The 12500-nt window shown below is 45.4% G+C and overlaps 1 protein-coding gene across 1 annotated transcript in view; it reads left to right on the top strand.

Annotated features, from left to right (window-relative positions):
- The window catches only part of nalcn (sodium leak channel, non-selective), a 116951-nt gene that overhangs the window by 79189 nt on the left and 25262 nt on the right, over positions 1-12500 (top strand). Inside the window, exons 22-30 of the mRNA XM_062533425.1 lie at positions 4065-4121; positions 5280-5400; positions 6620-6751; positions 8103-8270; positions 8687-8791; positions 8915-9021; positions 10160-10280; positions 10482-10580; positions 10963-11056. Of these exons, the coding sequence (XP_062389409.1) occupies positions 4065-4121; positions 5280-5400; positions 6620-6751; positions 8103-8270; positions 8687-8791; positions 8915-9021; positions 10160-10280; positions 10482-10580; positions 10963-11056 (1004 nt within the window). The remainder of the gene's footprint in view (positions 1-4064; positions 4122-5279; positions 5401-6619; positions 6752-8102; positions 8271-8686; positions 8792-8914; positions 9022-10159; positions 10281-10481; positions 10581-10962; positions 11057-12500) is intronic.

The raw sequence follows: 12500 nt of genomic DNA, 5'->3' as shown, positions 1-12500 counted from the left end.
CCTGTGAAAGAGGAAGAGACTGGGGCAGCTCAGGGCTCCCTCTCTGGGACTGAAAACTCTCCGCATGGGAATGAGAAACTTATGTGATGGAATTCACTTTGCATCTAATTGCCTTAGTTTGTTATTAGTGAAGTACAGGAAACAGTGCTCAATTATGAACTACGTATACAGTAATTACCAGCATATAAGCCGCATTGTGTATAAGCCGCAGGACAGCATTTTATGCAAGTTAAAAGAAACGGTAACACTTTATATTAGCACACACATATTCACCAGTAATTAGCTGCTTACTAACATGTATATTAGTAGCATACTAGCCATTTGTTAGTCATTATAAGTCACTAATTAATACCTTATTCAGCAAGACCTTATTCTACCCTTACTAGACCCTTAATTAAGAATTTCCCCTATGTAAGCTCCTAATTACCCCTTGTGAAAAAGAGACCTCTCCTTTTCCCCAAACCATGTTTTGAACTGTTAAAAGATGTTCCCCAAACATACCTACCTACTCATATTCATATTTATTGCTGTATATGTATTTATGTCTTGTATATGTTAGTCTTTGTAATAGGAAAAGATTGAATATTGGTACAAACTGTCACCCCTCTACAATGGTTTAGCCCAGGTCTTGATTGGGTAATTGGCTGGCCTATTTAAGGCTGGCTCATTTCATGTTGTGGGAGAGAGCTTGAAGTCTTGTGAGAGAAGGCTGGAGAGTACGAGAACGGTGATTTGTATTCAGTTAAGTAATCTGTTGGTTAATTTGTTTTCTCTTTTCCGTCGGAAGTTCTTTTTGTTTTCTATGTCGGGTCACTATTTTTGTACTATAAATAAATCTGCGCTCTCCACCAAAATCCACGTTTGCTTGCTGTGTCTTCACCCCATCATCAACACTTCACCTCAGTGAGTCCTAGTCGCTCATCCTGTGTGTGAGTATGGACCGCAAGGGCCATATTTTCACAGTTGGTGTCAGAAGTGGGATGGTGACGCCTCTGGGATACTGAGGCCGAGGAAGATGGGTACCGACACAATGGCCATGGTATATCGACGGCGGGCAAAGAAGGACCTGCAGGAGCAGCACCCCGGTGATGGAGGTCGAGTGCTAGTGGCACCTGCAGACCCGCAATCACCAGCAGCCCTGTGGATGCCTACAGCGCCGCCAGCTATGCCGGTTCCAGCGACCTGGTCCAGGACAGCCCTGCTGAGGCTGGAGAGGAAGGCGAGGACGTGGAGCAGTGTTCAGCGGTGTGTCGGCAAAGGACCACATGGAAACATTTAACCGCAAAGAAACCCACAGTCAGTACAAAAGGCAGCAGAGCTGATTGTCCTTCCTGGCGGCCCATCGTGGACCGAAGGACTTCGCTTAAGGCTCTGAGAGACCGACGACAAAGGACTTTTTGTCTCCCCTTGCACTTAGTGCGTCAGCTTGTTGTGAGGCTGAATTTTAATGTATTTTTGTATGTCGCCCAACACATGGTGCTGTATGTATGTATGTTCCCCGGTACTCTGAGCCTGTTATACCCCCGTCTTCCCTGGCACGTTGTGCGGCAGCTTGTTGTGAGGCTGTGATTTCCCTGGCACGTTGTGCGGCAGCTTGTTGTGAGGCTGTGATTTCCCTAGCACGTTGTGCGGCAGCTTGTTGTGAGGCTGTGAATCCCCTGGCACTTTGTGCTGTATGTTTCTAATGCAACCTGCTGAGAGGTTGTATGTTTCCCTAGCACTCTGTGCTGTAGTCCCCTTAGCACTCTGTGCTGTAGCCTATGTCTCCCTAGCACTCTGTGCTGTAGTCCCCTTAGCACTCTGTGCTGTAGCCTATGTCTCCCTAGCACTCTGTGCTGTAGTCCCCTTAGCACTCTGTGCTGTAGTCCCCTTAGCACTCTGTGCTGTAGTCCCCTTAGCACTCTGTGCTGTAGCCTATGTCTCCCTAGCACTTTGTGCTGTGTGTTCCCCTAGAGCTCTGAGTTGTCTCTCCCCTGACCCTTGGTGTAGTCACAGACCCCGGTGGCAGATTGTATGTCTCGCCACCACAGTGACGAGCCTCCAGAGGAGGAGGGAAATGTGAAAAAGAGACCTCTCCTTTTCCCCAAACCATGTTTTGAACTGTTAAAAGATGTTCCCCAAACATACCTACCTACTCATATTCATATTTATTGCTGTATATGTATTTATGTCTTGTATATGTTAGTCTTTGTAATAGGAAAAGATTGAATATTGGTACAAACTGTCACCCCTCTACAATGGTTTAGCCCAGGTCTTGATTGGGTAATTGGCTGGCCTATTTAAGGCTGGCTCATTTCATGTTGTGGGAGAGAGCTTGAAGTCTTGTGAGAGAAGGCTGGAGAGTACGAGAACGGTGATTTGTATTCAGTTAAGTAATCTGTTGGTTAATTTGTTTTCTCTTTTCCGTCGGAAGTTCTTTTTGTTTTCTATGTCGGGTCACTATTTTTGTACTATAAATAAATCTGCGCTCTCCACCAAAATCCACGTTTGCTTGCTGTGTCTTCACCCCATCATCAACACTTCACCTCAGTGAGTCCTAGTCGCTCATCCTGTGTGTGAGTATGGACCGCAAGGGCCATATTTTCACACCCCTTATTCATAGTTATGAAATAAGTTGTTGCATATGAATTATGACTTAAATATACATGGCTCAGTATGGGGCTTGTAAGGTGGTAGAACAACAAGAACAGTTATTCACCCCTAATAATACTTATCAAAGATGGTCTATTCAAACTGAACTAGACACTAAACCACATGTGCTAATAGTGTGCAAACAACTAATAATTAAGTCTTTGTAATGCCAAATATGTTCCCTATTCTAAAGTTGGATCTTTGTTCACTATTAATTCACAAATAATTTGGCACTATTAACCCCCATGTATGTATACTGCCTCATACTTAAAAGGAGAAATCTGGTGTGATTCAATCCTTAGCTCTGTTGTTTGAGGTCAGTAGGGAAGAATAAGATGCTGTCCGTAAGGAAAAGAACAGAGAATTTGATACAACATACAGTAGACCAAATAGCAAACCCACAACTTATTCACACCGGAAGTCTTATTTATGTGACCCTTCACACTTAAAAAAATAGTTTTGAGTTTGAGACTTTTGAGTACTCAGGAGCCAAGAAAGTTAGCATACAAATATATCCAGGTTCGCCTTTCTCGCTATCTCGTATTCATTATATATTTTGTATTTGTGCTAACTTAGCTGTCTGCTTCTTGTGTAGCCTACTATGTGCTGTAATACAGTTAATAAGTGTGAATAGGAGGCAACTTTAGTTTAGGGAACACATGGGGGTTAATAAGTGCCAAATGAATTGTGAATTAAATGTGAACAAAGACACAACTTTAGAATAGGGAACATATTTGGCATTACAAAGACTTAATTATTAGTTATTTGTACACTATTAGCACTGGTGGTTTAGTGTCTAGTTCCATTTGAATAGACCATCTTTGATAAGTACTATTCGGTGCGAATAACTGTTCTTGTGGTACTACCACCTTACAAGCCCCATACTGAGCCATGCATATGGTCATAATTCATATGCAGCAACTTGTTTAATAACTATGAATAAGGGGTAATTAGGAGCTTACATAGGGGAAATTCTTAATTAAGGGTCTAGTAAGGGTAGAATAAGGTCTTGCTGAATAAGGTATTAATTAGTGACTTATAATGACTAACAAATGGCTAGTATGCTACTAATATACATGTTAGTAAGCAGCTAATTACTGGTGAATATGTGTGTGCTAATATAAAGTGTTACCGAAGAAACCATATTGACTGCCCCCCTGTATTAACCTCATAGCTGAGGAAACTTTGCAAAATCAATGTATAAGCCCCGGCAAAGATCTTTAACTAGACAGCACTTCCAAAATCTGTGTTATACTTTCTGTCATCATGCTTTGAAATGCCTTCCAAATACCAGGAAATTACATTACAGTTATTTTATTTTTTTGGAATACTAAAGTGCTGCATACATAATCGAGGAGAAATTAAATATGTAGCCTAGTTTCCGATATGACCAGTCCCTTATTGTGCTGCTGCTGTTGTTGTTTGGTTCCCAGGTCCAAACCAGACCCCATCACTGGAGCAGTGAAGCACACCAAGTACCACCAGCTCTAGTGAGTTCTTTATGGCTCTCATTTCCACACGCCGTTGGTTAGGACATTATCCTCTCCTGTTTTCCACCGTTAAAGGGACACTACACCGATTAGCATTAAGCTTTGTATCTTTAGAAAACCAGTCATGTTTTTGAATGGTCGTGCATCATTCCCTCAGTTTTCCTTGAGATGGGAGTAATACGGATTTCAATGAAACCCATGAATAGGACTTCCTGCTTTCAATGACGTAAAATGATGATTTTTACATCATTGAAAGCAGGAAGTCCAACATTGAAATCCGTATTTCTCTCATCTCAAGGCAAACTGAGGGAATGATGCACGACCATTCAAAAATATGACTGGTTTTCTAAAGATACAAAGCTTAATGCTAACCGGTGAAGTGTCCCTTTAATGCTACCTTAAAACTATACACACCAGCACACACACACAGAGACACGCACACCACTGTGCTGTAATCTTGAGGAACTCATATTACAGGAAAAATAGATTTTTTATTTCTGTCATTGGGTGATGCAGTGTCTCGATATCGGAGAGCTTCGCTGTGCGAATTAAAGCAAGCGAAAATTAGATTATGTTTTATATCAGATTAGAGAGACGAGTGTGAGGCTGATAGAGGAGGTGTGTGTGTGTGTGTGTGTGTGTGTGTGTGTGTGTGTGTGTGTGTGTGTGTGTGTGTGTGTGTGTGTGTGTGTGTGTGTGTGTGTGTGTGTGTGTGTGTGTGTGTGTGTGTGTGTGTGTGTGTGTGTGTGTGTGTGTGTGTGTGAGGAATCTGTACTCTGAGGCCAGCAGGGAAGTCCTGGAATGATCAGCCAGCTCCCCAAGTCTGGTGTGAAATCAGGGGGAGGTTATGTAAGGCAGCTTATTGCAGGGAAGCTTATGGAAATGGGCTTGAGTTAAAGCATGCCCTATTTCTTGTGCGCGCACTGAGACTGTTCTGCACTCAGCCCCGCATGTGCTTGGGTGTTTCTGTTTGTGTGTGTGTGTGTGTGTGTGTGTCTGTGTGGGTGCATGTGCATGTCTTTTATGTGTTGCCTGTATGAATGATGTGTGTTTGCACTTCTGTGTGTGTGTGCGTGTGCGTGCGCGTGCGTGTGTGTGTGTGTGTGTGTGTGTGTGTGTGTGTGTGTGTGTGTACGTGGACATGTTTGTTATCCCCAGCGATCTCCTGGGTCTGGTCACCTACCTGGACTGGGTGATGATCGTGGTCACCGTCTGTTGCTGCATCTCTATGATGTTTGAGTCGCCCTTCACCCGGGTCATGCATGTCCCCACTCTACAGGTAGCCGCGCCACCTCTCCTTCTCTCTTCCCTCTTCCCTCTCTCGCTCTCTCTCTCTCTCTCTCTCTCTCTCTCTCTCTCTCTCTCTCTCTCTCTCTCTCTCTCTCTCTCTCTCTCTCTCTCTCTCTCTCTCTCTCTCTCTCTATAGCTCACTCTCTCTTTCTCTCCCTTGCACTCTTTCCCTGCTATGACGCTGGATTCAGTAGGAATCACTGAGAGAAAAACAACCCTCTGAAATGCACTTCTCAATGTCACCTCCACTGCAAATGACCCGCCCCTCCTCTCTTTTAAAGAAACTTTTCCCACTCCCCCCCCCTCTCTCTCTCTCTCCCTCCCTCTCTCTCTCTCCTGTGCTCTAGTCTTACTTTAAGTGTCCTCTGAAGGCTTCCATGGGTATGAGTCTGGGTTGTGATCAAGAGAGAAGAGATTGACTGTACAACTTTTTCCCACTTTTACTTCCCTCTCCTCTCTGGAGTTGAGTGCTAAAGGCCATTCATCCACCCCACCCCCTACCCACCTCCTGCTCAAAGTTATTACCACCGATTTTAGTGTCCCACTTTGGAGCAGCCTTTCTCTCTCTCTTTCTTTCTCTCTCTCTCTCTCTCTCTCTCTCTCTCTCTCTCTCTCTCTCTCTCTCTCTCTCTGGCTTTGAAAACGGCTCCTGGGCTGAGCTGGTCTGAGAGCTCTATCTTATGCGTGATAACAGAGAGAGGGAGAGAGTGAGAGGAGGGGCAGGGGGGACTGGAGAGGGGCCTCTGTCGTAATTTAGGCTGGCAAAGGTGTGACTTCTGTTATAGAGGTATTCAGTGAGCCGCCTCTCTATCTCTGTCTCCATCATAATCATCCACACAAAGGATTGGAAATAATTCAATCATTGGCCCTATATTTAAACTGCAGTATAGACGATGTACTGTGGTTAACTATACAATATGCTATATAACACCACAGACTAAAATACACACTAGCACTAGTGTCATGTGTATGGTATATTTAGTCTGATGACTGTACTTTTCCCAAATAAATGATAAATAAAACTATTTGATTCACTGAGCGTATGTTTTTGTATATGGTCAGAAAGTGCTCTTATTTAAACCACATGTACAGTAGACTCACTCGTACAGACATGCAGATTTGTGTACCTGTGAAGGTGTGATTGTGCCCTGGCTGTGTGCTGACTGGTGCCCGTGTGGGCATGGCGCGTGCTTGTGCCCTGGTCACAGATCGGCGAGTTCGTGTTCGTGATCTTCATGAGCATCGAGCTGAACCTGAAGATCATGGCCGACGGCCTCTTCTTCACCCCCACCGCCGTCATCAGGGACTTCGGCGGCGTCATGGACATCTTCATCTATCTGGTGCGTCTCTGCTTGTTTACTTGTTTGTTTGTTGCTTTTCTTGTTGTTGTTGTTGTTGTTATTTTGGGGGGGCCTGTGGTGAGGGGGTGTTTCCCTCCACATCTCTAGTCTTTGATTACTCACACTCAGCAACGAGTTTGAGAGGAAGCGTTTGCTCTCAACTTTTTGAAGAGGGCCTATTAATGGCTCTAAAACGTCAGTTGGTTTTTGAATGGCCCAGTATTCTAAATGGCTTCTTGTTTACTCTGGCTTCTGTTTAGACTTCATTTCATAATGGCTTTTTTTCATTTCCTTTCCTTTCCTTTCATCAGTAAACATGATTTGCATATTGAAATAATGAAATGAGATCAGAGATGAGTGCATTCCAGGCTACTGACTTGAAGTCTCCATAGACCCTGTGGTTTCTGTGTGTGTGTATGCGTGTGTGTGTGTGTGTGTGTGTGTGTGTCTGCATGCGTGCGTGTGTGCGTGCGCGTGTGTGTGTGTGTGTGTGTGTGTGAATAGGTTAATGAGTTGACTATAATGATTTTATGAGTTTGCATTATGGAATGCTTTAGTGAAACAAACCACAGATAATCACATATCCACCACTGCTAGATAACACAGCCTCAGATCATTAAGATTTGTGGTCGGTGAACAGGAACGGATCAGCAATGGATCAGTGCAGTGATGGACCATCAATTAGAGGGAGGGTTTGTGGGGCACATATGTGAACCTTTAATCAGTTCCAGTCAGAGGGCTTTATAGTGATGCCTGTTATCACAGCAGTTCATCTACTGCCACCGATTGCATCTATTCCGTTCACTGTGTACCAGTCAGTCATACAAACAAACAAATGTTACTGAAAACCAAGGCACTCTTCTTTATCCAAAAAGTATAAAAAGCCTTTATTTTACATGGCTATTTCACATAGAAAAGTTAAAACAGCTGGGCAGCAACTTTTCTATGTGAAATAGCCATGTAAAAATAAAGGCTTTTTATACTTTTTGGATAAAGGAGAGTGCCTTGGTTTTCGTCCTTCTTCAAATGACGTTTGTATTCCTGACACCAAAGAGCACCTTCAAACTTTTTTTCTGCAATTCCTGAGCACTTTGGATTTCTTTAATGTAGAACAAAATTTGAGTTGACTGATGCTGAGCAGACAGTTTTATTCAAAGTGTCACAGACTCACAAAGCTGGGAATTCATTGTCAGTTAATGATGTTGCAGCTGCTTTTTTACTAACAACGACCTGATCATTTGCCCATAGATGATCAGTTTTAGGTATAACTCAAGTTAGCATGCTGTAAGAACTGCTCTGAGAGCAGCTGCTGTGTGCTGTGGCGTGAAGTGTCCCTCTGCCCATGCCGTAGGTGAGCCTGATCTTCCTGTGCTGGCTGCCCAATAACGTGCCCCCGGAGTCGGGCGCCCAGCTGCTCATGATGCTGCGCTGCCTGCGCCCGCTGCGCATCTTCAAGCTGGTGCCCCAGATGAGGAAGGTGGTGCGCGAGGTCCTCAAGGGCTTCAAGGAGATCTTCCTGGTGGGTGCTGTGTGTGTGTGTGTGTGTGTGTGTGTGTGTGTGTGTGTGTGTGTGTGTGTGTGTGTGTGTGTGTGTGTGTGTGTGTGTGTGTGTGTGTGTGTGTGTGTGTGTGTGTGTGTGTGTGTGTGTGTGTGTGTGTGTGTGTGTGTGTGTGTGTGTGAGAGTAAAGATTGTAAAGATTGTTACATTACAAAGCAGCACTGCGTTGCAATGAAACACTAAATCTTGGATTCCCAAGGGGTTTTATATTATCATCACATTATTGTGATGTCCTGAGAGAAGCCACCTCCCACACGTCTTGGAACTGGTCCAAGTGCTCCTGTAGCATCTGTGGCTGTGCAGTGCAGGTATTCAATTCTGTGGGTAAAAGCCTTCCCTTTGCCCCTAAAGCTCTGTATTGATTTCTCTTCATATAGGTCTCCATTCTACTCTTGACGTTAATGCTGGTGTTTGCCAGCTTCGGGGTGCAGCTCTTCGCTGGAAAACTCGCCAAGTGCAATGATCCCAACGTGGAGAGACGGGTAAGACTGAGCCTCTGTTCCCTTTTCATGCGCTCCTGTCGTGAGGGTGGGCGGGGGCGGGGGGAGTTCTGATGTAAGGAGTTGTTCTAAGTGTGGCTTGCTCTTCCCTGATCTCCTCCGTAGGAAGACTGCCACGGCATTTTCAGAATCAACGTCAGCGTCTCCAAGAACTTGAACCTGAAGCTGAAGGCGGGGGAGAAGAAGCCGGGGTTCTGGGTGCCAAGAGTCTGGTGGGCAACTTACTTAGCGTTTTTTACTTCAGTGTGTTTAGTAGAAGTAGTAGATGTTCCTATGATTAGCTTTAGATGACCAGATAGACAACAAATCCTCCAACAATAACCCCCCGTTGCGGTCAGCCTCAGCCACCCAGCACCACCTGCCCGTCATAGGCACAGAGGCGTCTCAAGCCATTCCACTGACCGGTGGCACAGATTGGCGCTGGGTTTTCTGGTGAAGAAGAGCTTACATTCCTGTGCTTTTATGCCGTCCTGTTGAGGCCAGAATAAAACATAACAGACATACTCATACACACATATACACACATACTGTGTGTGTGTGTGTGTGTGTGTGTGTGTGTGTACACATTTATCTGTCTGCAGTCCCTTGCCAAGTACTGTGTCCTGTATGTCATTTCCAACTATGATGAAGCGCAACAAAGGTCCATTTGGCACCATCCCCTCTCTCCCCTCCTGCCCCACTTGTTCTCTTTTACACACACACACACACACACACACAGGTACACACACACACACACACACACACACACCCTCACTATATATATATATGTACTTTGCTATCTCTCCTTCCTCCTTTCTCTCTTTCTCTCTATCTCCCTCTCTCTCTCTCTATCTCTGTATATATATATATATATATATATATATCTGCACCCCCAGTCCCTCTCTACCTCTCTCTGCGCTACCTTCAAAGAGCTGGGGTCTGATTGGGATTGAGTCAGCCATCAGTCTTTCATCTGAGCCCAGAGAGCTGTTTGATGTTCCAGACGCGCGGTGCATGTTCCTCCCCCGGGGGGATTGGATGCGCCTCAAAACAGCCCCTAACTGCTCGAGACGATAGTGCCCCTCAAAAAAAGAGTGCGCGTGGCATTTCGACTCCGATGTAATATCCTCTCTGTTTGCGTATGCTGATGCTCCGTGGCCGTTTTATTCGTTTGACCTGACTGACCCGGTCACTGAGCATATTGTTGTTGTGCCTGAGATGCATAATGATGTTTTACTTCGAGCTCCTCGGCAATGGAGAGGCAAGCGTATTTGTTTTTGTGATGCATGTGCAAGTGCGGTGTGTTTATTTTGGACAGTAAATGTGACTTATGTGACGTTTATTGTTCGGCCATTTTGTTTTCTTCTCCAGGGCCAACCCTCGTAACTTTAACTTTGACAACGTTGGCAATGCCATGCTGGCGCTGTTCGAGGTGCTCTCCCTGAAAGGATGGGTGGAGGTGCGCGACGTCATCATCCACCGCGTCGGCCCGGTAACGACACGCTCGCCATCCATCACAGAGGCGCTCGTTAGCGGCCGCTAAAATTGTCATCATGAAGGTCATCTCAGGTGATTCTGACTCTTAGGGTGACCCTCTCTCTCTCTCTCTCTCTCTCTCTCTCTCTCTCTCTCTCTCTCTCTCTCTCTCTCTCTCTCTCTCTCCCTCCCTCCCTCGCTCTCTCTCTCCCTACAGATACACGGTATCTACATCCATGTGTTTGTGTTCCTGGGCTGTATGATTGGACTGACACTGTTTGTTGGAGTGGTCATCGCTAACTTCAATGAGAATAAGGTGCGGTGTTTCTTTCATAAGATAATAACTCATATATAATATGCTTTGATACAAACATATTTGTGATGCTAGTAAGCTTTAATTACTACCCATATCGTTATTAGTTATACCTTTATACAAACATATTTGTGATTTTAATAAGCTTTACTTTACTTACTTGTTATGAGGTTATTAGTATTACTGGTCATACTCTTGTCAAAATCACAATTTCACGATGAATGTACAGAGGTACCTGACAATGATAATGTGTTAACTGACAAGAAAACAGCTGTCTTGTGTGTGTGTGTGTGTGTGTGTGTGTGTGTGTTCCGTACTCTGTACTCAGTCTGTGTGATGACTAGAATCTCTCCTCTCTCATGTCCTGTTGTTGTTGTTGTATTAGGGCACCGCTCTGCTCACAGTGGATCAGAGGAGGTGGGAAGACCTGAAGAGCAGACTGAAGATCGCTCAGCCCCTGCACCTTCCACCCAGGCCAGGTGTGTGTCTGTGTGTGTGTGTGTCTGTCTGTCTGTCTCTCTCTCTCTGTGTGTGTGTGTGTGTGTGTGTGTGTGTGTGTGAGAAAGAGAGAGAGAGAGAGAGAGAGAGAGAGAGAGAGAGAGAGAGAGAGAGAGAGAGAGAGAGAGAGAAAGAAAGAGAGCGCAGTGACTTAATGTCTCAGTAGGTTGTCACTGTAGCCTCCAGCTCTCTAAGTCTTGCAGGGCTTTTCTGTGGGAAGCTGTCAGGTTTTAACAGATGTCTGGAACACAGGCTTTGCTGCGACGCAGGGTGTGTAGGAGGGACAGAAGTGGACAAAGAGAGAATGAGTGATAGAGGAGGAATGGTAGAAGAGAGGAGTGGAGGAAGGTGGAGGGATAGATTGCGTCTTGAGGGTGATTTGCTTTATTTGCTCTGGTCTGGCAGCTGTGCGGTATGTGCCATCTCTCCTCCTCCCCATCCCTCTCTCATTTCTCTCTTTCACTCACACACCCTGTTTCAGTCGTTCTCTTAATTTGTCTCTCCCTCTCTCTCCTGCCCTCATCTCTCTTGCTCCCTCTCTCTTACTCTCTCTCTCGCTCACAGTGCGTTTGTGTTGGTATTTCACTCTCTCCTCTCCTTCTCTCTCTCTTCTCTCTCGCCCTCTCTCTCTCACTCTCTCTCCACCTCCCTCCCTCTCTCTCTCTTCCTCTTCATCCCTCTCTCTCTCTCTTGTCTCTGTAATGGCGTGCTCGGTGGGAGTGTTTAATCAGCGCTGCTCTGCGGTACACTGGAGTCGGGAGCTCATCTCTCTCCCCATCAGAGGGAACTCAGAACTCCATTACTGTCAGCCCTCTCATCTGGTGTGTGTGTGTGTGTGTGTGTGTGTGGGGGGGGGCTGGGGGGTTGGTGGGGCTCCAATATTAAATAGTTCAATGGCAGCTGGCTTTCAGAAGTTCACGTGCCACTCTTTGTACCAGTATTTCCCCGTTTTCCCACTATTCTGTTCAATGCAGTTCAGTCAAATTTGGCCACGCATTTTGTGATGTCTGATGTCTGATGTCAGGCTTTTTGTAATGCGTGATGTATCGTGGGGGCTTGTCTGGAAGACCCGGTGGTTCATGTAGCAGCTGCAGATAGTTGGGTGTGGATGTCTGAAGTGTCTGTGAAAACTAGAGGGACATGGTGGGGGATAGACAAGGTTGCTGTGCTCCAGTGCATTCTGATAAAGTTCTTTTTGTCTTTATCTGTCTCTCTTGTTTTCTCTTGGCTCTCTTGTGCCTCCATACCCCCCTCTCTCCTTCTATCTCTCCCTCTCTCTCATTCTCTCTCTCTCTCTCTCTCTCTCTCTCTCTTTCTTTCTGTCTGAGTCCTCTGCTGAGTCCTCTGTTGTTTTCATCTGTAGCTCTCGAAGTGGTGCATGTTCAACTTAGACAGGATGCCACCTCGCATAAATGGAGGCAGGTG

This window comes from Sardina pilchardus, chromosome 4 (assembly GCF_963854185.1).
Source record: "Sardina pilchardus chromosome 4, fSarPil1.1, whole genome shotgun sequence".
NCBI classification, from domain to species: Eukaryota; Metazoa; Chordata; class Actinopteri; order Clupeiformes; family Clupeidae; genus Sardina; species Sardina pilchardus.
The sequence above is the reverse complement of the archived record's forward strand: the minus strand, read 5'-3'. Positions and strand labels throughout refer to the sequence as shown.